This window comes from Elephantulus edwardii, unplaced genomic scaffold (assembly GCF_000299155.1).
Source record: "Elephantulus edwardii isolate Elephantulus edwardi_28Jun2011 unplaced genomic scaffold, EleEdw1.0 scaffold00196, whole genome shotgun sequence".
Taxonomy (NCBI): domain Eukaryota; kingdom Metazoa; phylum Chordata; class Mammalia; order Macroscelidea; family Macroscelididae; genus Elephantulus; species Elephantulus edwardii.
This window is the reverse complement of record NW_006399946.1, coordinates 4,760,887-4,786,888: the sequence shown is the minus strand read 5'-3', so window position 1 is coordinate 4,786,888 and position 26,002 is coordinate 4,760,887. Positions and strand designations below refer to the sequence as shown.

Here is a 26,002-nt window from a genome sequence, read left to right as displayed (position 1 = left end):
AACAATGAATGAATGGAAACGCAAAATCTCTGTAAATGTTTATGAAAATTAATAAAATATAATTATAGGGGGAAAAAAAGAAGTGGCTGGCCAGTTCTGCCTCCTAGCTAGGATGTCTTCATCTTGACTCTCTCCTGAAATTTATCTACCCTGGGTAGCTGTTTGAAATACTGGTGGCAGAGCCTCCAGCATTATAGAAATATGCAGCCCATTCCTGTCAGACAAATTTAGATATCTTAAGTAGGACTTCTTAAAACTTTAGCATTTTAGAATAAACCTTATTGCCATTGAGTGGGTTCCAACTTCTAGTTAATCCTTCAGTCATCGCCCATCCTTCTTCTATAGAGTCTCTGGTGGATTTGAATCACCTTCGGGTTAGCAACTCACTATCATCTATGGATGACATCATAGAGATGGCATCACCAGAGAGAGAAGGACCCAGAGAAAATGCTGATTTAAAGGAAATTAAGTCTTTGGACTCATCAGAACTCTCTAAATTATAGTCAGAGGAATAAGTATTTCATATACACACACACACACACACACACACATTTTCAACAGGACTATTAAAAAATGACAACATACTTTTTATTGCTTAATTCAGAAAAAACATGTTTGGAGATCTTACCGTCTTCAGGAACAGTATAGTTTGCATACTCTGGGAAATAATCTTCAATTTTTGATTTGCCTGCCAAGACTTTTTCTGCCAGCATGTCTTGCTTGTTCAAGAACAAGATGATGGAAATGGTCCGTAGCCACCTGAAAAGGGGAAGCAAACACATATTCCACATGTATGGCGATGTCCAGGTTCCTCTACTAGGGGAGTCACTACGTTAAAAGAAGAAAGAATATTGCTCTCTCCTTGAAAATACACACATGCTAAAAGTGTTTGACCTATGTTTCAATCCTCCAGTCCCTTGTGTCTTATAATAATAAACAAATAAATCTGAGTTAATTTAGCAGTTTCTAATTCAATTATGCCGGGGACATAAATACATTGATACAGTGGTATCAAAACTAAGATTTCACATATAATAAATACACTGGGACTTTTTTTGTTTATGTGAAAGGCTCAGAGAATTTAATCTAGAAAAAGAGAAGGAGTTAATAAAATAACTGATGCCTCCGCCATTCACAAATAATTGAATGTGTAACGGGCTTGATTCCTCTTCCTCCTCCCTGACTTCCTCTGAACAGGTCCTTTTCACTCTAGTCTAAGAACCTCCAGATCAGAGACTATGTGCACCAGAGCAAGATTCACTCTACTTCCCACAACAAACATGCGGAGTGAAGTGAAACTCAGGTTTCTGTCTTTTCCTGCCATGTTCATACATGGATGGACTAGTGGCAAGAAGCTGCACTGCAAAGTCATATGTTTTAGAGCCACCAGCTGCTTCATAGGAGAAGGATGGGCAATCTCCTCCTGTATGATTAACTACCTCTGAAAACCTACAAGAGGGTCAGCTATCGGTTGGTTCTGACTCATCAGTGCACAACACACACACACACACACACACACACACACACACACACACACACAGAGATGTAAATAGTAGGTAAGCCTTGGCTTGCAACTTGTTTAACTGTGCAAATCAACAAAGCTTTTGAAAATTACTTCAAAGGAAACAAGCTAATGGATAGGATGCAGGGATCTTAACATAAATAGAAATAGTGCATCTCTTCTGTTTCATTATAACATGTATAATTCTTATAATAATGACTATTAAATCCTAGAAAAACATTGGGGGGAAAACCTAATGTAATTTGTTGTTGTTAGGTGCCATCAAGTTGAGACTACTCATGGTGACCCAGTGAACAACAGACCTGAGCCCTGTCCTATCCTGTGCCATCCTCATCATCTCTGATACACTTGAGCCCATTGCTGTAGTTACGGTGTCAATCCATCTCATTGAAGGTCTACTTCTTTTTTGCTGACCCTTCCTCCACCTTTCCAAGCATGATATCACTCTCCAAGGAATAGCCTCTCCTAGCAACATGTCCAAAGCAATGTGTAATTTACACTCTACAGATTTACAAACAGCCTTAAGAACTGTATGGGGCAATCCTACTTTCTGTAAGTTCTCTCTATAAATTTCTAATGATTCCACTGAATTTTTCTGTTTATCTACTATGCATTATTTCTACTGCTCTTTTTTCTTTTCCATTAACCACTTCCACACTATAAAATTGAGAGGCGGTTGTGGTTAGGTGCTGTCAAGTAGCATATAACCCACAGAGACCCTATGAACAACAAATCAGAACCTTATCCCATTCTGTACTATCCTCATACTTCCTGATACACTAAAGCCCAGTGTGGCAAATAGAGAGGAGTTAGTAAAGATTTGATAGAGAAATAATTTTACTGATTATCCAACCATTTTACAAGGTCAATTTATGTTTATTTAATCTAATCTGTTGTTGATATTTTCTTCTAAATGTTTCAGGGGGAAACAGGCTTATTTTTAGCTAGGTATGCATGTATGCAGAACAGATTATCCGGGAGGCTGGGCTCTATGAGGAGAATTGTGGTAGCAGGATTGGTGGAAGATCTATTAACAATCTGCGTTATGCAGATGACACAACCCTGCTTGCTGAAACTGAGGAGGACCTCATGCACTTGCTGTGGAGGGTCAAGGACTGCAGCCTTCAGTATGGACTGAGGCTCAATGTCAAGAAGACAAAGATTCTCACCACTGGACCAATTGGCAGCATCAGGATGGATGGCAAAGAGATTGAGATTGTTCACAGCTTCAGTTTGCTCGGCTCCACAGTCAACACTCTTGGCACCAGCAGTCAGGAAATCAAAAAGCGTATCACGATGGGAAAGTCTGCTGTTAGGGACCTCTCTAAAGTACTCAGGAGCAACGGTGTCTCTCTGGAGACTAAGGTGCGCTTGATACAGGCCATGGTCTTTGCAATCGCTTGTTATGCATCAGAGAGTTGGACAATGACTAGGGAGGACAGAAGGAGAGTTGATGCCTTTGAGCTGTGGTGCTGGAGAAGGGTACTGAATGTACCATGGACTGCCAGGAAAACAAACAGATTCATCTTGGAGAGGATTAAACCAAGCTACTTCTTGGAGGCAAGGATTCTGGGGCTTCGTCTGACATACTTTGGACATGTTGCCAGGAGGGATGGGTCCTTGGAGAGGGACATCATGCTTGGGATGGTGGAGGGACAGTGCAGGAGGGGAAGACCCTCTATGAGATGGATTGATTTGGTGACTGGGGTAATCGGGATGGGTGTGTCAGAGGCAGTGCGGTTGGCGCAGGATAGAGCAGGGTTTAGGGCTGTTGTGCGTAGGGTCGCTATGAGTCGCAAACGACTCGACGGCACATAACAACAACAACAACAACAACAACAACAATGTACTGTATGGATATGTGTTTTGATAGATATTCCTTTCTGAGTCACTTCCTTACTACTTTTCAATATGTTGTTTCTGTTGCTGTTATGTGCCGTCAAGTCACTTGTGACTCATAGTGACCCTATGTACAATAGCCCTAAACTCTGCTCTGTCCTGTGCCTATCACACTGTCTCCAGTACACCCATCCTGATTACCCCAGTCACTGAATCAATCCACCTCATAGAGGGTCTTGCCCTCCTGCACTGTCCTTCCACCCTACCAAGCATGATGTCCCTCTCCAAGGACCGGTCCCTCCTTACAACATGTCCAAAGTATGTTAAACAAAGCCTCGGAATCCTTGCCTCCAAGGAGCTGCCCGGTTTAGCCCTCTCCAGGATGAATCTGTTTGTTTTCCTATCAGTCCATAATACCCTCAATACTCTTCTCCAGCACCACAGCTCAAAGGCATCAATTCTCCTTCTATCCTCCCTAGTCATTGTCCAACTCTCTGATGCATAACAAGTGATTGCCGGGAGGCTGGGCTCTATGAAGAGAAATGTGGGGTCAGGATTGGTGGAAGATCTATCAACAATCTGCGTTATGAAGATGACACTTTTCAATATAAGCAGTTTCAAACATGATTATGATTGAATTTTAAGGGCACCATAAGAGATCATCTTGCTATTGTTGTTGTGTGCTGTCAAGTCAGAACTGACACATAGCTGACCCTCTCGCGGGTTTTTAGAAGCAGCAAATTGCACAGGAAGAGACTACCTGTCCTCCCATGGAGCTGCTGGTAGGCTCGAATTGTATGCCTTTGGGATTATTGTGCAGCTCTTACCAATATGCCACCAGTGCTCCCAAACTTGCTAGTAGTGGATGTTTTAAACTAGCATTTTCTAAATTTTAAGAATCAAATAAAATAAATTTTTAATCCTCAGACTTTCAAAATAAAGATGTAAATATTCTCAGCAGAGGACACTATCACTAGAAGTGTCCTTTTCTAAGGATGTCTCTCCATCTGAATTGCCTCCTGTAGCCTGGGTTTTGCCAGTAAGGAAAGCAACTGTGAACTGATTTGTATTTTTAATAAAAGAAACTGGTAACTCAATAATGACAATGAAAGTGTTATTTGTATAACCTGTTGTTCCAGATGCTCTCAAAAAGGTCCAGGGACTCTCTCAGCCTGTTGGTGTTGTTGTCTTCCCGAATCACCATGTTGTAGCTACTGCAGGCTGCGACATAGATGATGGCAGTGACATCTGAGTGAAGCCAACAGACAAAAGATACACCTCAGTTAAACAAAGCTATTCACTGTGGGACTGTGACAGAGGACCTACTCAACAACTACTCCTTTTCCATGGAATACCACTTATAATTGGAGCCCCTAACATAGCATTCTCACGGTTCTTCCAAATGACCTTCCAGTGTTTGTGAGAGTGACTCAAATAAGCATGGCATCTATCATTGCGTTGTTTAGGAACATACGTGATGAGGGGGTCACATAGATTAGCTAAGAATTAATGTGAACCTTGGATGCTCAATTCCCTTGTTTATGAGATTAACATGGCAAGCAGGAGCATACTAACTTGCTGTACAATGCCACATTTTACATGCTAATTCAACGGGAGTGCATCTCATTCAAGAAACCATAAGCATAGAAGTGATAGGGAGGACCAGAACTACCCACCTTCCGAGAGCTGACTCACCATTGAAACACTGGATCCACTTTCTTCTCTCATCCCGCTGACCACCAACATCAAACATGCTGGAGGATAATGGAAAAGTTGTTAATCTGAGGAAACCAGGGAGCAGCTACACACTTTTTTTCTTTTCTGCTTTGCTGTCAAAAGTCTCCACCCATTCACAGACAGATATGGGGCTGACCTGGACCACAATTTCCAGTCTGGACAAGAACCATATGGTGGGAACTGGAGTTACCAGTTACTCAGTATCTGCCAGCCTTGGGGTTTATCTAACAGATTGGAGACAGTGCATACATCAGCTGCTATATGTTATATGGTAGGCATGGAATAAATGTTATTAGTTTAAACTTCTCTGAGTACATGTAAAATTCTTACCTAGGATAGGTCCCTCTTAAGGAGTGCTCTAGTCCCAAGATATTAGTTATAATTCACTGGCATTGTCATACTTGTCTCTTAAGGAATTAGCAAGAAAGCTCCTAAGTAGCTGCTGCACTGGTGTTTCTGACACATACTTGTTCAGAGAACTGGCAGGGGCTCTATGACTTTCTGTCCTGGCTCTAAGTTGGTACACTCAAGGACTTTTCCGGAGTGCACAGCCTGGCCCCTGAATCCTTCCTCAAGCTCTAGGCTCACGGAGCCTCTTTGCTAGCCATGTTCCCTTAATAGGGTAGTTCTCTGCACGCACACAATTTCTGCCTGGTCTTTCTACCTTCTATTTCATTGATTCAGTCCCTAAGTTTACTGCATGTGCCTTCAGAACACCCAGTATGCATTTCATTATCTCAGCTGTACACACCGACAATCCCACCACATCTTTACTTGCATGCTTTATATGAGTACATGCAGGACACATAGGTGGTGCCTTGTGAAAAGTTAAGAGATGACTAGGAAGATATGTTTTCAATAAAAGCACAACAGCAGAGCAAAATGCATTGTTAGTAATCATACTATGCCAGGGATTTTGTCCTAATGTGAGTAAAAGCAAGCACCATATGAACTCCACAGTTCATTACAGTGTACAGACTTAGCTGGCCTGCTTCCCTATCATCCTGCTTGCTCACAGTGGCAGTATGGTGAGTTCTCCATTAATTAAAAAGTGGATGTGAACTGCCTGGGATCTGAGGAGGGGGCTAGTAATTGAATATTGTTAGGAAAAGAAAACCAAAGACACTTTCTTGTGAGGGGTCTTACTGTCTGCTTCTGAGCTGAAATGGACAGAAAGAAAGTGGAAAAACCAGGAGACGGTAGGCCACCAAGCACTGGGTTGTATAATAGGTACCACAGAAATGTCAAGAAATCCCTGAGGAAAAGATCTGAAGGAAGTTTTGGTAGACATGTGGACCTGGGAGAAGTGAATGAGCACAAATTTAGTGGCAAGAGGGGCCAGCTGTGCTGGGAGGACCTCACCAGATGGAAAGCTGGTGCAAGCTTAGGAGATGAGAGGAGTGCAGGCTTAGGGGATGAGTGGGTTGATGGGAAACCTGGGTCATAAGGAGGAAAGCTGGGAACTTGGGTGTACTGAGGCAATAGTGGACCTCTTTCAGCAGAGGAATGACACACTTAGCTATGTTTTGGAAAGATTCATTTAGGGAAGTGAGTAGGATGAACTGGAATGAATGGATAAGGAGATGTGAAACCAGGGTCTGAGAAAAAGAATTCTGGGAGCTAGAGTAATAGGAATGGTGGGTGAGGTGGTTAAAAGAACAGACAGTGAAGAGGGCTTTGTGGAGGGAAAACCAACTTTTTAATTCTGGGAAGCAAACTAAGAAAGTAAGTTATTCATTGGTATTTGTACTTCATCAACCTAGAAGACCCCATGGGAGAAAAAGCAAGCTATTACTTCCAGTTTCTGTGTATTGCAGAGACCAAATGTTGGAAAAATTAATTTGCTGGAACTCCTGATTGACAGAAGGCTCAAGCAATTCTACATCTAGGGTGAGACTATTGTTTTCACTTTAGGTGGAAAGTAAGTGGCAGAAATCAACATTTTAACCCTTTCCAGAATTAAAGGCAACCCACACTGCTGATGGACCATTAGTGGCGCAGATCATGGGAGTAAGCACCCCAACTTCGGATTGCTCAGAGGACTCTGGCTCTGTGGGGTGACTTCTGTGTCACAACAAAGGCAGTCACAACTTCCACCCTCCAGAGTGTCACAGTTTAAACCAAAGACTCACTGAAAATTCACTTTGTCCACTTGGAATCGTGTCTCAAAAATTCCTGATGTCAGAACTCTGCATCGGAGAAGGTCCTGAAAGTAAGAAAAAAGACCAATCACTGCTCTGTTCTCTTTCCAGATTAAAGGCCTGGCTATTTTGAAAAGAACTGAGTTTTTAAAATTACATTTCTCCTAGCTGTAAAAGAAACAATAATTATTATTTACGATGCATTTAACACTTATATTCATAATACCCACATGAGGAGCCTCATGTGCCAGGGGTCCTGTTCCCCTGTAGCTTCAGAAACCCAATGGGCAAGAAGCCAAAGGACACACAATTCCACACTCATGAACCTTGGTTTTCATGGACTGGATACCAGCTGCTACTCTTCTCTCCAAAAAAGAAGGCACTGGGGTGAAATAAGCACTGCAAAGTGTAAGGGGACAAGAGCACCACACAGGTCACCATGCTGACATCTCTGGGGCGTCTGTATCAAGATTGTTTCCTATCACTCTGATGTTGACAAAGCAGCCATTAGGCACAAGGAAAGAGGAAGGGGTCAAGACCTATGGAAGCTGTGACCCTAGAAGAGGATGCCTCCTGGAGAGAGTGGATTTCAGACCTCTAAGAGAGGGAATCTTCTGGAAGTGCCCAACTTCAAGTACTCCCTTTTCATAGATGTATAGATGCTTGGGATGTATCACAGAATCCAATCTGAATGGAGACTCTTCGGACTTACCTGGAATCCACTACCTCTACAACTAGTTGGAGGCTCCATGAAAGAGCCTCCATCCTCTCAGTATTGGTCCAAGGATTGAAGGTTTCAGGAAAGCATAGAGCAATGAGGTGTACAGGGGGTGGGGAGTGAATCACCCCTGTAAACTCTAATGAAACATGACTCAGGATAGAGACAAGAGAAGCTAAGGAGTAAAGGTTCAGTTTTTATTTTGACAGTCCTAGGAACTGTAAAACTTGCACGTTACTAATCTGCAGATAGGGAGCTCTGTTGGCCTAGTGGTAAGAAACTGCACTGCAATCCCAAAGGCATGTAGTTCGAATCCACCAGCTCCTCCATGGGGAAAATATGGACTATCTCATCCCTTGTGATTTACTGCCTCTGAAAACCTGCTTGCAGGTCAGCTGTGAGTTTTTTCCAACTGGATGGCACATAACAACAACATTCTGTAAATTGTTGTTGTTGTGTACTAGTTAGAACCGACCCATCACTGCCCCTCCGGCAAGTTTTTAGAGGCATGTAATCTCATGGGAGGAGACTGCCCATATTTCTCCCATGAAACAGCTAGTGGATTCAAACTGTGTGCCTTAGGGATTGCAGAACAGAACAGCTTCTTACCACTAGGCCACTGGAGCTAGGGAGTTTAAAAACCACACTTCTCTGACAGTTTGAATCACCAGCAGCTCCATAGGAGAAAGATGGTCAGTCTTCACCCACAGAGTTCACAGCCTCTAAAATCCAATGGAGGATCAGTTATGAGTTGGTATGACTCAACAGCAGTGAATTATTATTATTATTTTAGTTTATTGGGCATTCAAGGGAGCTCTAGTAGCTAAGGCTGTAGTGGGTTGTGCTTCTCTATTGGTCCTAATCCATCAGCAGCTTCCTGGGAGAAATATAGGCAGTTCCCATGGTTGGGACTTAAAACCTTAGAAACCCAAAGGTGGGTGACTGAGTCAAAACTAACTCAGAAGCAGTGAGCAGTGAAGTGAACATCCAGTGAGCTGTGAAATGAGTGTGCAGTGAGCAGGTGAGTGTGTAGTGAGCAGTGAGTGTGCAGTGAGCAGGTGAGTGTGCACTGATTAGGTGAGTGTGCACTGAGCAGGTGTGTATGCAGTGAGCAGTGAGTGTGCACTGAGCAGGTGTGCAGTGATCAGGTGAGTGAGCAGTGAGCAATGAGTGTGAAGTGGGCAGTGAGCAGTGAGTGGGCAGTGAGCAGGTGAGTGTGCAGTGAGCAGGTGTGTATGCAGTGAGCAGTGAGTGTGCAGTGTGCAGTGACCAGGTGAGTGTGCAGTGATCAGTGAGTGTTCAGTGAGCAGTGAGTGAGCAGTGATCAGTGCGTGTGCAATGAGCAGATAAATGTGCAGTGAGCAGTGAGTGTGCGGTGGGCAGTAAGCATGCCATGAGCAGGTGAGTGTGTGTAAGCAGGTGAGTGAGCAGTGAGCATTGAGTGTGCAATGAGGTGAGTGTCCAGTATGTGGTGAGTGTGCAGTGAACACCTATTGAGCGGTGGTGAGTGAGGATTCTATGGATAATGAACCAAACTGGCACATGTGTTGGGCAGCTAACTGAAAGGCTGGTGATTGGAGTTTGCTGACTGCTTCAAGGGAGAAACATGAGCAATGTCTGTGAGGATTCACAGCTTTGGAAGCCTGATGGAAAGTTCCCACAACTTGATGCTATGGCTTGTTTTTGTTTTGGATGTTTTGCTGCTTAGAGGGCAGTGCAGTTCAGTAGTCCAAGAGACTCCATCTTGATTCCTGGCCAAAGTCCTTCATGCCCAGCTTCCAGCCATGTTGTCTTGATGAAAAGGTTTCAGCAATTTCCAGACTGAGACAGACCAACAAGAAAAGCCTAGTGGTTTTGTCTGGAAATCCCCTACTTCAAACCCACAATGGTCAGTTTGCAATTAATCAAGGGGACAGCTCAGGATCAGGCAGCATTTCACTGGAGGTGAAAACCTCCTGAGAAGCACCTAACAACAGCCTTCTGCAGATGAAAGCTTTCAATGTTGGCAAGTTCAAACATCTAGTAGATTTCACAGGGAGCTCTGGAGACGGAGGCCAGAGGGAATTGTGCTACTAACTGAAAGGCTGTGCTCCATACAGCAGTCACTCTGCAGAAGGAAGATGGGCAATCTCCTCCCCTGTGATTTATAGCCTTAGGGACTCTGTGGAGAGTCAGCTATCACTCAATTCTGGTTTGACAGCAACTAGAGTGAGAAAGCACATTTTTAAGCACCAAGAAGGGAGAGGAGGCCCACCTGGAACTTGACAAACATCATGTAATTTGCAGAAAGTAGTTACTCTATGAACATTTACCTTATTCATTTTAAAAATAAGCACTGAACAATATGGGAAATAACTCATGTCAAACATTTCAGTGGGTGGCACAGTTTCTGGATTACACATACCTGGTCTGTGGGTGTGTAGTCAACCAAACTGACGCTATCGATTCTTTCAAGGAAGCTGAAAAGAAAATCAGCAGAAGGTGAGCTCTCCTGGGGTGCTGTGTACATTAATAGGGTGTTCATTTAGCTTCAGGCAGGGAGAGTTCAAGCACATCCTGTTTCACAGGGTCAGGTGAGAAGCTGAGGAGGATCCCACTGCCTCTCTCGAAACACACTTGCCTGAATGACAGATGATATCTCTCTTTACGCCAAGTGACAAAAGACTCACTCATTTGTTGTTATTATTATTATTTAATAAAAAGCTCTGTCAGGACTGTCTTCCTTCTTATCCACTGCCACCTGGCTGAAACTCAGAAAGCAGAAAGGGGCACAGCAAAGCAGAAGAAAACACTGCAATGTAAGCAAAACTGGAAGGTTTAGCTAGAACATTCCTCATAAAAGATTATGTGCACATGTCTGTAAGCATTCTAACAGACTTTGCCTTTTGTGCTGTTGAAGAGTAATTCTAATTGATTTATTAGATTTCTTTTTCTTTTTTAAACTTTTCATAATAATTTCAGTGTATGTTTATAGAGCACATTGGTTTTCTAGTCAACAGTCCATATACATTGTTGCATAATATTGATTGTAACCCCACAAGGTAACAGCCCTCTTCAATTTCATCTTTGTGTTTGTTATTTCCATTTATCCTTCCTTCTTATCCCTTCCTGACTTTCTGTACGGTCATCTGATCTTGTATGGCCAATAATAGATCTGAGGAGCAAATTCTTCTGATCGTTACTAACCACCTTAAAAGCCCATCAATTATTTGGCTAAAGGTGAGCTGTGGAACAATTTTAGTTCCCAGCTTGGTAAGCGAATAAGGACCACCATCAGGGGTGTTCTACCAGTTGATCGGACCAAGTGTTGTTGGTACCATCGAGTCTAGTATAACCCATAGTGACCCTATTACCAACAGATCTGAACTCTGTCCTGTCCTGTGCCATACTCACACTTCCTGACACATTTGCCAGTCTCTATCAGACCAATTGTTGTTATTGGCACCATTGAGTCTAGTACAACCTGTAGTGACCCTATGAACAACAGATCTGAACCCTGTCCTGTCCTGTGCCATATTCACACTTCCTGACACACTGGAACCCACTGCAGCCGCCAATTGTGTTAATCCATCTGGTTAAGGGTCTCCCTCCTTTTTGCCAACCCTCCACCTTTCCAAGCATGATGTCCTTCTCTCAGGAATAGCCTCTTCTAGCTCCATGCCTAAATTATGTGAGATGAAGCTTTAGCATCTCTGCCTCCAAGGAGCACTCTGGCTGTATTTTTTCAAAGACACATTTGTTCTTTTGCCAGTTCATAGGATATTCAGCATTCTTTACCAACATCAAAGCTCAAAGGCTTTACTTGTGTCATCCTAACTCATTGTCCAGCTTTCAGAAGCATAACTAGTGGTGAGAAAGACTATTGCCTCAATCAGACACACCTTAGTCCTTAAACTGACATCATTGCTTCTCAATAATCCCAAGAGGTCCATGACTATACACTTTGTCAGTGCAACATATCTCCTGATTTCCTGACTTCTGGACCAAGTGTATTGATTGTGAATCTGAGTAAGATGATACTGTTGACAACTTCAATCTTTTCTTCATCTTTCATGATGTTGCAAATCATCAGTGGTAACAATTTTTGTTTTCTTGACATTGAGATGAAACTTATATTGAAGATTGTATTCTTTGATCTCCTTGCAGCAAGTGCTTCAAGTTTTCCTCACTTTCAGCAAGCAAGGTTGTGTCATCTGCATAGCACAGGTTATTGACAACTCTTCCTCCAATCCTGATGCCACATTCTTCTTCACAGAGTCTACCTTCTCAAATACTTTGCACAGAACACAAATAGGTATGAAGAGAGGATACAACCCTGACACATGCCTTTCTTAGCACAGTAAGCTTGGCCATTTTTATGATTTTTTTTTAAAAAGTTTAAAATACACAATGTAAAAATACATTGTGTTTTATAAAATTAATCACCATTGAACTATTACCTTGTCTTTTGAGATTCCTGCCTATCTTTCTATTTTCCTCAACAGCCTCCAAGTTGTGAGACCCTCTGATTTCATTTTTATAATTTTAGGGTTTGGTCCACAGTTCTTTTCTCATTTTACCAGGTACCTTCTATTTGGCATTTCCTTCAGAGTGGTCCATAGTGGTATCACAGCATCAGCTAGCTTGGGAGACTTAAGTTCAATGGTTCTTTAATCCTTCACACTAATAATGTTTGATTTTCCTCACTTTTATTTTCTCTAAATGAAGAGAAATCAGCAGTTGCATCTTATATGGCCAGTTACAAGCTTTCAAGATCCCATTCGTTGCTCACAAAAGAAGGATGTAGACCATTGTCTTGGTGGACTACTTATTATGTCAATTGACCTTGAAGTCTCTCAGTCTAAGGTCTTGAGCTCCAGGGCTCAGTGACTGAATTGGTTATGGCTAAGGAGTTTTATAATTTTGCTCCATTTGCTCTATTTTATATACATACACAATATATACATATATATATATATATATATATACACATGCAGATATATATGTACATATATGTTTGTTTATGTACAAATGTATATGTGTGTATACATATACATATATATACATACATATATTGTTGTTGATGATTGCCTTCGAGTCGAACATGACTCACAGTTAGCTACCCTATGAACAAAAGGCCTGAAGCTCCTCTACAACTATCAACATTTATCAAAGTTCATAGTTTCCGGAGGCATGTTATTTAGGAAGTGGATGCCACTCCTCCTTCCAAACCTGTCATAGTATGTTATTGTTGTTATGTGCCATTATATATTGTTGTTATGTGGTGTTGAGTTGGAAGTGATTCATAGCTGATGTCCCAGTGGGTTTTCAGAGGCAGAAAACTGCACAGGAAGAGACTGTCTTTCTCCCATGGAGCAACTGCTAGATTTGAACTGTGTGTCTTTGAGGTGGCAGCATAACTCCTTACCACTATGAAGCTATGAATCTATTTATATTACATAAAGATATCTGTATAATATGCATAGAGATATAAGAATATAGAACTATTATCTGCCAAACCTTTAAGTTCATGGATATAGTTTTATTTACCTATTCATTTGCCTTTGGGCTGTGTATCCATTCATTTATTAATGTGTTATTACTATAATGCTGGTTGTCTAAGTAACAGCATCCGCCTTTGTTCTCTGTAACCCTCAGGCACCTGTTCCTGTCTTCCTTTCCTTAATGAGACTCTGCTATTGCCCCTGCTTTGTCGACTGTCTTTCTCTTCACCCAACTGATGTGTATCTCTTATTAGTATCTCTTTAGTTCCTCTCCCCATTTTAAATTTTCTTGAGAAAATCAGGACAAAATACAAAGAGGGAGAAACTGACCAAAGGAAGGAAAATCATAGTGAATCTGAATGTGTGCAAGGATACCAGTGTTCTCTTTTTCACATATGCCAACCTCTTTCCATCTCCAAGGCTATGGTGAAACTTTCTGTCACCCAGCTGAGGGACACTTTCTCCACAGAGAGGTCCTGCCTCTTCTGTCTCTGTGCCAACCTTGCTTTACATTTTTCCAAAGTCTCTATTTGTCTCCTCTGCTACAATGTGAGACACATGGACCCAGGACCTTGCAGCCTCAGTACATATTCTTGAAAGAATGGCTGTCTACTCTCCCTTTCCCTCCTCCAGAAGCTACAAGGAATATAAGAGTATGTGCACAATGGCTGGCCCACAGTGGAGGCTCTGGAGACTTTCAAGTCACAGGAGGGCTTACTGGATGACCAAGGGCTGCTTTCTGAGACAGAAGAGGGAGGGAAACAAGAGAGGAGTCAATGTCTGGGCCCAGTGGCAGCACAGTTAGAGTGTCTGCACTGCTGATCAGATGAACGGAGAAAAGAAATGCTTGGCCCCCCTTGTGAGGACACAGGTCAGGAGGCCTGGGCTCTGACATGAGGTGGATGAAGCAAGGACATGACTGAACCTTCCTGTATTTTGTGCAGTGGAAGGAAAGGGGCCATGGCCCACCTCTATGCTAGTCAGACTGCCGGCCCTGATGACACTTTAGACATGTGTGGGTCATTTTCAAAGATCACTGGGTCAAAACCACAGAAAGATCAAGTACTTGTTAGCCATATTAACGACCTTCTCTTGGAAAGCTAGGAATAGCCCCACCCCCCACCCCCTGTGACTCAAGATGAAGCCCTGGCACTGGGCACATTTGGGTTACGTGTGTCTATGCCCAACACTGGCCTTGTAGCTGGAACAGGAGCAGGATGCTTACAGGGCTGAGTGAGGAACTGGGGTTGTGAAGGAGGGCAGAGGAAATGGGGTCACTGGGGCTGGGGTACAAGGGATCCTCAGTGATTGCAAATGATCAGGCGAGTCTCCATTCAGGAAGGCAGCTGAGGAAGCTGCTCACTGTTCAATAGACAGCAGGCTGTTCCTGGAACAGGGTCTATACAGTCCATGAACCACAGGACAGGCAGGGTTCTGCATTTGCTGGTGGCCATGCTAGATGACTGCTTGGTGGCTGGTGCTGCCCCACAGCAGGGGCCTGAAGAGGGAGCAGGATACAGCAGCAATTCTGGCAAGTTTAGGCCAAGAAGCAAAGCAACCTCATGTGAGGCCTGGTAGAGCTCAGTGGAGTAGAAATGCTGTGGAGGTGCACAATGACCACAGTCAGTACTGCCAGCAGACAGGAGCACAAGGCCTGATGCAGTGATGGAGGGAGGCCAGGACACTGCAAGTGCAATGTTTACTGCAGAAAGGGTCTGTCCTCTGGACTCCCCAAACTACTTCCATTGTTGATCCTGACCTACAGCAACCCTTCGGGATTGATAACCTCACTTCAGGGTGATGTGGGGCTTTACACAGCACCAATTTCCCTGTCTTTGTCCTGTGGAGCAACCAGGGGCATGAAACTGCCAACCCTCAGGTTAACAGCCAGATGCTTTAGCCACTCTATCACACTAGGGCTCACACAGTATTGTACAAATAATCCAGAAACTGTCATCTCTGATTAAAGGGGCTTGAAGGAAGTATAAAAGTAAATTTAATATGAAGTCTTTGCCTATTATAACAGTTTAGGAAGCAAACACTTGAAAATAGAATTAGAGGTAGGAGGGTGAATGTATTCAGATGGTAATAACTAGTCTAAGTAGAAAGATCGAATAGAGTTAGCCAGAAATACACCTGAAGTTCTTGATCAATGTGACTAGAAGCTGCCTTCCAGTGGGAGTGGTGGGAGGGCCTGCCCTCATGTGTTCAGAAACGCAGTGGTTCTCAGATGCTGATGACAAATGCACATAAGTCAGGTGCTAATTATCCTTTCTATCTCTATCCCCTGTCTGTCAGGTTGTCAAGGTTTTTGTGTCGACATTTAATGCCTATGTGAGACCTGAGAGGATCAGACAACTGCAAGCACAGCTCCTGCACTCTTACTGATGTTGAGTTGTGCTGCCTTGAGTTTGTGTAATGAAAAGAAAATGTACTAATGGGCCCCTGAATGTTTTCCTGATTTTGAGAGGCCAAGGAATAAAGGGGGAACACTGGTGACTTAGGGGTAAGAAGCTGCCCTGCCAACCCAGAGTTATTGGTTTGAACTCCACAGGAGAAAGATGGACAATCTGCTCCTGTGAGATTTACAGTCTCTAAATCAGCTGGCGCTGAAGCTCCCAATTAAAACAAGCTTGGAAGCAGGAGTGGCATCCACTTCCATAATAGTTTGCTTCTGGAAACCCTATGAACCTGGAGAAAGGACGAAAGTTATACAGGAGGTGTCCAGGACTTTAGTTCATATGGTCGCTATGAGTCGCCTGTGACTTGATTGCACTTAACAACACAACAACAAATCAGCTGGAGGGTGAATTATGAGCTGCATAACAATAAAGGATAAAACAGCATGGTAGGTTATTTTAGAGCGCAGGGGCTTTGTTTCTGTGCAGCCAGCCTTCCCGCCTCCATCTTTGATTCGATCTGCATATTCCAAGTATGCTGTGGAAGTACTTCTTCAAATTGGAGTTCCTAATGTTACCATCTTCAAGTCAGTTCTAACTCTTTTTTTTTCAGAGTTTTCAAATCTTTTATTTTTAGAATTCAGCTCCTTTCCTGGAAAGCAGTAAAATGAAAGAACATTCTTAGTAGTCATATGACAAAACTATCCATTATTCTTGAAATTAAAATTTGAAAGGCAAGGATTTTAAAAAAATACATTAACAATATTGTAGTTTCCAGGGTATTAGCATTAGCATTCGGTTATGCTTAGAAAGGAACAGTGGCTAAAAAAAAAAAAAATAAAAAAAAAATAAAAAAAAGAAAGGAACAGTGGCTAAGATGCATATCCACCCCATCATATCAGATATTCAAATACTATACTTAAGATGACTAAAATGAAGGATTAAACATAATTTAAATTTCCTTAGGAGAAGTAATTTTAATTTCTAAATAGCATTCACTTCTAACATTTCAATTCCTGATTTTAGAGGCTGCAAACTGTGCACCTCTGTACCACACTTAGGACAAGGAAAATACATGTCAAATAAGAAACTACTCTTCATACAGTAGTAACAGAAGATATGTTCACAACCTATAGTATGAGGCATGATAGGCCACTCTCCACATAAAGAACATTCTTTGCCACCGGTAGCCAAAGTACTGTCACTATTAGGAGCACCAGTAAAAGGAATACACCATAAATATAACTTAGCTTTCAACTTTTGGACATTAATAAGTGGTAAGAGAAAAATCATAGGAGCAACAGTGTCTCTCTGGAGACTAAGGTGCGCCTGATACAGGTCATGGTATTTGCAATCGCTTGTTATGCATCAGAGAGTTGGACAATGACTAGGGAGGACAGAAGGAGAGTGGATGCTTTTGAGCTGTGGTGCTGGAGAAGGGTACTGAATGTACCCTGGACTGCCAGGAAAACAAACAGATCCATCTTGGAGAGGATTAAAGCAAGCTGCTCCTTGGAGGCAAGGATTCTGGGGCTTCATCTGACATACTTTGGACATGTTGCCAGGAGGGACGGGTCCTTGGAGAGGGACATCATGCTTGGGAGGGTGGAGGGACAGCGCAGGAGGGGAAGACCCTCTATGAGATGGATTGATTCGGTGACTGGGGTAATCGGGATGGGTGTGTCAGAGGCGGTGCGGTTGGCGCAGGATAGAGCAGGGTTTAGAGCTGTTGTGCATAGGGTTGCTATGAGTCGGAAACGACTCGATGGCACATAACAACAACAACAACAAGAGAAAAATCAGAAACTCAGCAAAACCGTGCCAGAGAAGTTCTCTATTCATGTACTCAAAGCCAATCTCACGCCTATTTTGGGGCTTGCAAAATACAGAATGAATGCCTAGGAGACGTTCTGTCAAAGTTGCAAACTTCCCTCTTTGAAGAAAAATAAAAAAATTAATCAACTCACCTAATTTCAAAAGTCCAACCACAATATTCACACACTGTTTGACTTTTAAGAATGATGCTAAATGATGGTTTCGAAACAAATCATAGCATCGTTCTTCTAACCACTTCCCACCAATAGTACAAATGGCATACCATAGCTTTTGATTTTTAGTGGGTGGCTGGTATCTCAGGTTTGGAGAAAAATCATTTTTGTACTGAATATTCAAAACGGACTGACCCACAGTGGCATTTTTTGAGTAGACAGTGAATCTCCACAGGAAAATCCACAAGAATGCTTTTACCTCAGGTTCAAAGCAGGCTAACAGGTTTAAATCCATGAAAACACTGAGTAAACTGGGACCAAACTAGTTGCTCCAGGGCCTTGTTTAGGTCAAGTGCATCCAGCTGACTTATTCTTAGCACTCTGCCGGTATTCTTTGTATTCTCTTCTCTGGAAGTCATGTCTTCTACAAAGTTCTCTGTTTTCCCTTCCTGTAGCACCCTCAACACTTGCTATCCTATAGTTATTGCAAAGGATATTTTTACTTCTGCAAGTTCTTCTGTGAAATCCTTGCATCATAATGGCCAGGAGCTTATGAGTGTACGAAACGACCACGGTCCATGTAACTTTTTCTGAAACATTCTCCGGAAAACCCGACTTTTCCTAGCCGAACTTAGGAAACCGGAGGCTTCCGGAACCTGCTGATTTCCGCCAGTTCTAACTCTTTATGGAAGCAGATTGACATATTTTCTTCACATGAAGCAGCTGATAGGTTAACTGTTGTCTTAAAACCTTGTAAACTCTCTGCTCTGGCTCACTGTGAGTTAGAACTTCTAGCCTCCTAGAAGAAAGTGCGGCTATAGCAGAGATGTCACAGTGGATGGCTTTTCAAACAGAAATTGACTTTCTTCTGGGAGGCCAGAAGTTGAAATCCAGGTTGGTTGCCTGCTTTTGGAGGAAGGCTTTCTTCCTCTGTTGGTTCTGGGGGAAGGACCTTGCCTCCTTCAGCATCTGGAGTCAGCATTCACTGGTGGTCTCCATGTGTTTTGGCCTTCCCTGGTGTGGAAGGTCTGCCTAGGGCTGGGCTGGGCTGGGCCCACAGCAAGTGGTGTGCTCCCAGCCTTTTTCCTTGATTACACTGAAGACCTCCTTTCTGCTTGCTTTCCTCTCCCCTTACCATCCCTTCAGGAACTCTGGTGGTGTGGCCCAGAGGAAGGTCTGCTGCTATCCTAAAGGCCTCACTTCTCTGGGTGGTTCAAATCCAACAGCAGCTCTGTGGAGGAAAGACAAGCAGTCTTCTGTTTAATTTACAGCCATGGAAGGTCAGCTATGAGTTGGTTCTCACTTGATGGCAATGAGTTTGAGTTTCCTGAGTTATTGTAATTTGGTATTTTTACTTCTCTGTATCAATTACCTGCAGGAGTAATCCTCAAAACCAAACCCATTGCCATCAAGCCGATACCCACTCATAGCAACCCCACCCAGAGGAGGAGTGGTTTCCAGGGCTACGAATCTTCAGGGAAGCAAACTGCCACGACTTTCTCCTATGGAGCAGCTGGTGAGTTCAAATCACAGAATGTTCCCACTGTTTATATCCTGTCAAAGTCTGATACTTCATGATTATAACTCAAAGGACAGTATTTCTGTGATCACAGAGTTGATCATGAAAAGGGAATCACAAAGGACAAAGAGAGTCATGAAAATATGGAAACCGGTGGCATAGTATGCAATGTATTGGGCTGCTAAGGGCAAGTTTGGCAGTTTGAATCAACTAGCTGCTCAGAGGAAGAAAGATGGACAGTTTCCTCCTATAAATATTTCAGGGAACCCACAAGTGAGAATAAATTTGACAGTGGTGGATATGGGATCTGTTCAAAGCCTTTACAATTAAACATTTGGGTCTGAAAAAAAGCACCAACTAAATGTAATTAAAAGTTATTTTAAATGATCATTGTTTTGTGTGAAGAATATGGCTAACTGGAACTGTGCTAAGGCAAGTAAAAAATTTCATGTGTAATTGAAATGTATTAGTGATACTTATCTACAGGATATAAAAATACTGATGGTGAAAATACTATCCCTACAGGGATCACAGCCAGAGTGAAGGTCCACACTCCTGAAACAGTGGCCCTCAGATTACTACACACCTTGCTATACATACAGGCCTACATAGTGAACATCCCCAGGTGCTTTATTCTCTCCAACTGCATATTCAGAAGTTCCAGGGTCCTTTCCTTTCACAGAGTCCTAATGCAGGTTCTACTCTCTTTCCACTTGGGGGTATTTTGTGTGTGTGTGTGGGAAGTAATTGTTTCTAAAACTTTTTTAAAAATTGTGATTTGTATGAAAGTACCAAGCATATTAGGTTTTCCCCTCAATCATTCATGCATATTTATTCCATAATGCTAATTACAACACATATACTGCCCTATCATCCATAAATATCACATTCCCTTCACCTACCTATTCCAATAAAGTGTTCGTTGTCTAGCTATTAATTTTCTACTCCTTCCCTTCTCCTACCTGGTACCTTTCTAAAGTGTTTATAACAATGGTCTTATATAGTACATGTCCTTTCATAATTACCTTATTCTACTCAGCTTAATGCCCTCTAGATTTAATCCTGTTGAGGTTAATGAGTTCTTCACTGTTTTGAAGTGATGCACAGTACTCTGTTGTATGAAGGCACCATAGTTTACCTATTTATTAATTTATGGGCACTAAGATTGTTTCCATCTCTTTGCTCTTGTGAATAATGCTACAATAAATGTGTGTGTATATATTTGTTCATGTTGAATCTCATACTTCTTTAGGGTATTTCTCAGTAGTGGAACAGCTGGATCAAATGGTACTTCTATTTTCAACGTTTAAGAAATGGCAAACTGTCTTCTGTAGTGGTTGCATCATTTTGCAGTTCTACTTTTTTGCGGTTCCATTTTGCAGGAGAGTTCCAATCTATGTCTTCACTAACATTTGTTGTTTGCTGTCCTGTTGAACTTTGCTATTGTTGCTGAGGTGAGATAATATCGAATTGTTGTTTTGATTTGCATAGCTGTAATGGTGAATCATCTTGAGCACTTCTTCCTATGCTTGTTCACCATGTGAATGTCTTTGGTGAAGAATCTTTTCCTATCTTCTGCTCATTTTGTACTTTGGCTGTGTCTTTTTTTTATTGAGGTGGTAGAACTCTCTGTAAATGTTAAGCATAAGTGCCTTATTAGATTAGATATGTCATTGCCAGATACTTTTTCCTCAGTCTGCAGGCTCTCTTTTTATTCTTTTGGAGAATTTTTTTTATGCATATAAAGATTTAATTTTTAGAAGGCCCCATTCATCTACTTTATAATTTTCTGGTTGTGTGTTTGCCATTTATGCAATAGATTGCTGTTTGTTGTTACATACCATTGTGTCAGAACCTACCCATAGCTGACCCTCTGGCAGGTTTTCAAAGGCAGTTGATCTCATGAGAGATTGCCCATCTTTCTCCCAGAGTAGCTGGTGGATTCGAACCATGTGCCTTTGAGATTAGAGTGCAGCTTCTTACCACTGTTGTGTTGTGTACCCGAGTCACAGTCAATCTATTGTTGATGTTCTGGAGGGTTTTCAGAGGCTCCTGTGTAGCAGCTGGTAGCCTTGAGTGGTGTGCCTTTGGGATTGTAGTGCAGCTTCTTGCCACTAGACTGACTACATAACTTTTTAATGCTGTTGTTGATTGCCATCAAGTTGAGCATGACTCACAGCAACTGTATGAACGAAAAGCCTGAAGCCTTTCTGTAACTATCATTTACCAAAGTTAGTAAGAGTTTACAGAGGTATGTTGTTTAGGAAGTGGATGCCACTCCTGCTTCCAATAACTTTTTAATATGGCCTCCTAATCCTTCACAGTAATCAACAACAAACAATCCTTCAGTTTTTGTTGTTGTTATGTGCTATCGAGTCATTTGAGACTCATAGCGACCCTCTGTACAAGAGCTCTAAACGCTGTTCTATCCTGTGCTAAACTAACCATCTCTAACGTACTTATTCCCACTGCTCCAGTCACAGAATCAATCTATCTCATCGAAGGTCTTCCTCTTCTTCGCCGCCCCTCCACTCTGCCAAACATGATGTCCCTCTCCAAGGACCAGTCCCTCCTTGCAACATGCCCAAAGTATGTCAGGCAAAGCTTCAGAATCCTTGACTCCAGGGAACATTCTGGCTTCACCTTCTCTAGGACAAACCTGTTTGTTCTCCTAGCAGTCCATGGTATATTCAACACTGTTCTCCAGCACCACAGCTCAAAGGCATCAATTCTCTATCAACCCTATTCACTGTCCAACTCTCTGATGTGTAGCACATAATTGTGAAGACTATAGCCCAGATCAGGCGCACCTTAGTCTCCAGGCTGATGTTGTTGCTCTTCAGTACTCTTGAGAGGTTCCTCACAGCAGACTTTCCCAATGCAATTTGTCTCTTGATTTCCTGGCTGCTGTTACCAAGAATGTTGATTGTGGAGCCAAGCAAACTAAAACTGTTAACTATCTCAATCTCTTCACCATCCATACTGATGCTGCCAATTGGCCCTGTGGTGAGAATCTTTGTCTTCTTGATGTTGAGCTTCAATCGATATAGGAGGCTGCAGTCCTTGACCTTCTGCAGCAAGCACTTCAGGTCCTCCTCAGTTTCAACAAGCAGGGTTGTTACCTCTTTCCCTTTAAATTCAGATTAAACTCATCCCCTATAAGAAGCAAGTTCTAACCATATGCAGCCAGTAGTCCTTTGTCCTGTATCAACTGTTTCATGATTGAATTACCTCATGTAGGCTGCCTTTGAATGTAATAGATTGTTTTAAAGATTGATGTATAAAGAGCATGTTGTTGTTGATTGCCTTTGAGTCTAACACAACTCATAGCAACTCTATGAACAAAAGGCCCGAAGCCCCTCTACAACTATTGACATTTACCAAAGTTCATAGCTTACGAAGTGGATGCCACTCCTGCTCTCAAACCTGTCATAGTATGTTATTGTTATGTGCTACTCAGTCGCCTGAGATGCATAGCGACTATGTACCACAGCTCTGGATTATGGCTATGATGCCTCCATGTGGGCATTGTGCATATTGAAGAGGAGGACTCTAACAGGCCCCTCACTCTTGTTTAACTGACCCTGCCACTATGTACAAGCAAGCATGTTATCAGAAGAATGCTGATTTTAGGAGCTCTTTCTCAGATCAGAGAACTGGGAAGTACAAAGCCATATCTGTGTATGTGTGCAATCACACTTTCAGAATTATCATGGAACAAGAATTTTAATAAGAAAGTGAACTCCTGGATTCTTTAATCAAAAGTGGGGAAAGTTAATTTATATTATCAATCTACACTGTTTTAATGACATTTTAAATTCACGTTAACAATCATGCATCCTGAGAGCATAAAAAGGTGAAATAATAAAAGCATTATAATTGAATTATTGCTGTTATGTGCAACCCAGTCAGAACTGACTATGTGTCAGTGGGATTTCATAGGCTACAAATTGCACAGGAAATTGGCCATCTTTCTTCTGCTGAGTAGCTAGAGGATTTGAACTACCTGCCTTTGGGCTGGCAGTGAAATTTATCACATCATAAATGTTCCTGCCATGAGTTGATAATTGCGTGGAACATTACTTATTTTTCTGGCATACTTTAGATCCTTTAGTAAGTGAAGGAACAATTACAGTAAAAAGAAAACAGCCAGGATTTCTAGAAATATGCATTAAAAACATCATGTGAATTAAACAAATATTTGGATGTTAAAGTTTAGGGTGAGTTGGAAAAGTCTGTGTTTTATGAAAGAAATGTACCTGTGCATTCTTAAAAAGCATGTTAAACAGGATGCACATTCATGTACTATTTAAAATTGTTTATTTGGCAAATTTCAGAGATTTACATTTCAGCATTTCATCAACTGCAAAAGTAAGAAAATAATTCATGGGCCTGGTGTGCTTCTGAAAATAATTATGGTTCATAAAAACGTGCTTTAAAACATTTAGATGGTTTGAAATGAACACAGTTTAAGAGGGATTAAGCATATACAGACATTGTTTAATCTTACAAAATATAGTTTATTGGGGATACCTGCACTATAAAAGGGTCTTTAAATTGCTAGAGGATTTTAAAATTGTAATCACTTTTTCCAGTCTAAAAGGGGACAATATGTGGATAGTTTTGGGGCGACCACTGCACAAGAGGAGACATGGAAAGGGGTGGATTTTATGAAACAGACACAGAGCAGATAATCAACAGGTATTCCTTATGGAGTACTTCTGAACAGCAGCAGTTTAAAACCTTCGGTTAGAAAATTAATTTAAAGATGAGGTTCTGTCTTAAACTGCATATATAATCTGTTAATATCTTTTCCTAAAGCATTATGATCCAGACTGGAACATAATGGTGAATACTGTTAGGCATATTTTCAGTGACTTGGAGGAATCCTTATTTTTCTAGAACACTAAAACTTTCTTAAGATCAAGAGAAGGAAATGAATTGAATTTCAAAACATCTTTAACTCAAAATTAATTTAACTCTAATTTATGTGCTAATGCAAGCAAGTTGATTTCTTTTGACACCGTGAGAAAGGGTGACAGCATGCTGTACTTTATAGCCAGAGAACCGCTGCCATTCCCAGGAAGATTAAAGACGGTACAGCAGGGCTCTAAAGTGTCCAATCCTACTTCCAAGACTTCTAGTCGGTACAACACTTCAACTTATATATCTAAGAGCTGTTGTTAAAAATAATGCAAAAAACTAGAATTTAAAACGCAGTTCTAATTTTATTTCTACTTTTGATTTAGAAATAAAACCTAGAGTCCTAAGGTGTCCCAAACCAATCAATAGTTCTTTGGCAATTTTAGAGTAAGTAACAGGCCTGGCATGTTAATTAGACACAGAAAAGGACAGGGTTCTGACCTGTTGCTGAGTGGTAGTCCACTCAACATCACATACTGACAATAAAGAGTCTGAAGTAGGAAAACGGCTCACTTATTAAGCTTTGTCTTTTAAAAATTCTGTTTAGTAAACACAAAATAGAGATGAGCAGAAATGTCCTAAGTCAAAGAACATTCTCTTTTTCAGTTACACAAAACCCTTATCACATGAAAATCATTTATTGAGTGTAAACAGTAAGAAGGTATTATGCAAAAATGTGCTATTTTCAGCAAAAATTATAATAGGTTACTACTAACCAACTGTAATCTTACTGTAGTGGCAAAACTCCCGCCCCAAAAGATTATTTAGAATAAGAAAGCATAAATATCGAGAATGATGCTTTTGGCTATGTAAACAAAATACTCAATCACTCTCCCCTCTTTAGTTTTTATACACCACCTGTGGACTGAAGGTATTATCAATTACACTGGGAAAAACAAAGAAACACCATTCTTCAATGAAGTAATTCTGGGCACAAAACTGAGTACATTAAAAGGAAAATTGTGATGAAGATTTGGAGAAAGATTCATTTACCCCACACTAGCTAGTTCAGTCAAAAGGCAGCTATAAAAATAGGCATCATCATCAATCACAAGCTATGTAGAACTATAAAATCCAGTTAAGGGTGAAGCAAGCCTGGATTTGCGGAGTGCTGTAAGCCCACTGGTAGACGCATTTCAAAGATCATTCAGTATGGTTGCTCTCCACCAAGCAGAGAGCATTCTAGAAAGGGTGAGGTTCCCCCACCGCCCGCAGGGCTGGGCCGGTCTGTGGTCACACCTGGTCCCGCAGGCGGGCCAGTCTCTGGGACAGCTCGTCCTGCTCGGCGGAGGCCACGCTCGTACCCACCGAGCCCACCTGGCCCTGGGGCAGCTCCATGTTGAGGTCGAGGCCGGCCTCATCGGCCATCTCCTGGAGCAGCAAATCCACTTGGTTCTGGGGAGTGGTCAGCGTCGTCGTGCTGCTCATCGTGTCTTCCATCTGCTGCGTCTGCACGTCCAGCGTCTCAAACTGGTGCTCGAATTTGTCCATCAGGGCAGAAATCTTCTCCAGATTCATTGTTTTCAACGTCGCGTCCATGGACTTTACCATGCCGGCCATCGACTTGGTCACCTTCCTCATCGTCACGGCCGTCTGGCCTCTGGCAGCCACTGCATCCACGCGCGCACTCATCCTCAGGAAATTCACCCCCTGGTTCTTCTGGCGGATGGCATTTTCGGCGTGTATCCGCGCCACTTCCATGTTGCCCTTCTGAATGGCCTTTTTAATCTTGA

General features: G+C 42.0%; 2 protein-coding genes and 1 pseudogene across 2 annotated transcripts in view; all 3 read right to left on the bottom strand.

Moving 5' to 3' along the window:
• The window catches only part of LOC102873718 (guanine nucleotide-binding protein G(olf) subunit alpha-like), a 243,795-nt gene that overhangs the window by 44,735 nt on the left and 173,058 nt on the right, over window positions 1-26,002 (bottom strand). The window contains exons 6-10 of the mRNA XM_006897027.1: window positions 10,362-10,416; window positions 7,231-7,304; window positions 5,057-5,115; window positions 4,489-4,609; window positions 629-759 (exon numbers count right to left, since the gene is read on the bottom strand). Coding sequence (XP_006897089.1) covers window positions 629-759; window positions 4,489-4,609; window positions 5,057-5,115; window positions 7,231-7,304; window positions 10,362-10,416 — 440 coding nt within the window. The remainder of the gene's footprint in view (window positions 1-628; window positions 760-4,488; window positions 4,610-5,056; window positions 5,116-7,230; window positions 7,305-10,361; window positions 10,417-26,002) is intronic.
• Window positions 16,824-18,246, bottom strand: LOC102855562 (annotated as a pseudogene).
• Window positions 25,503-26,002, bottom strand: part of LOC102866405 (charged multivesicular body protein 1b-1-like) — a 2,980-nt gene continuing 2,480 nt past the window's right edge. The window contains exon 2 of the mRNA XM_006897023.1: window positions 25,503-25,997. Within this exon, the coding sequence (XP_006897085.1) occupies window positions 25,503-25,997 (495 nt within the window). The remainder of the gene's footprint in view (window positions 25,998-26,002) is intronic.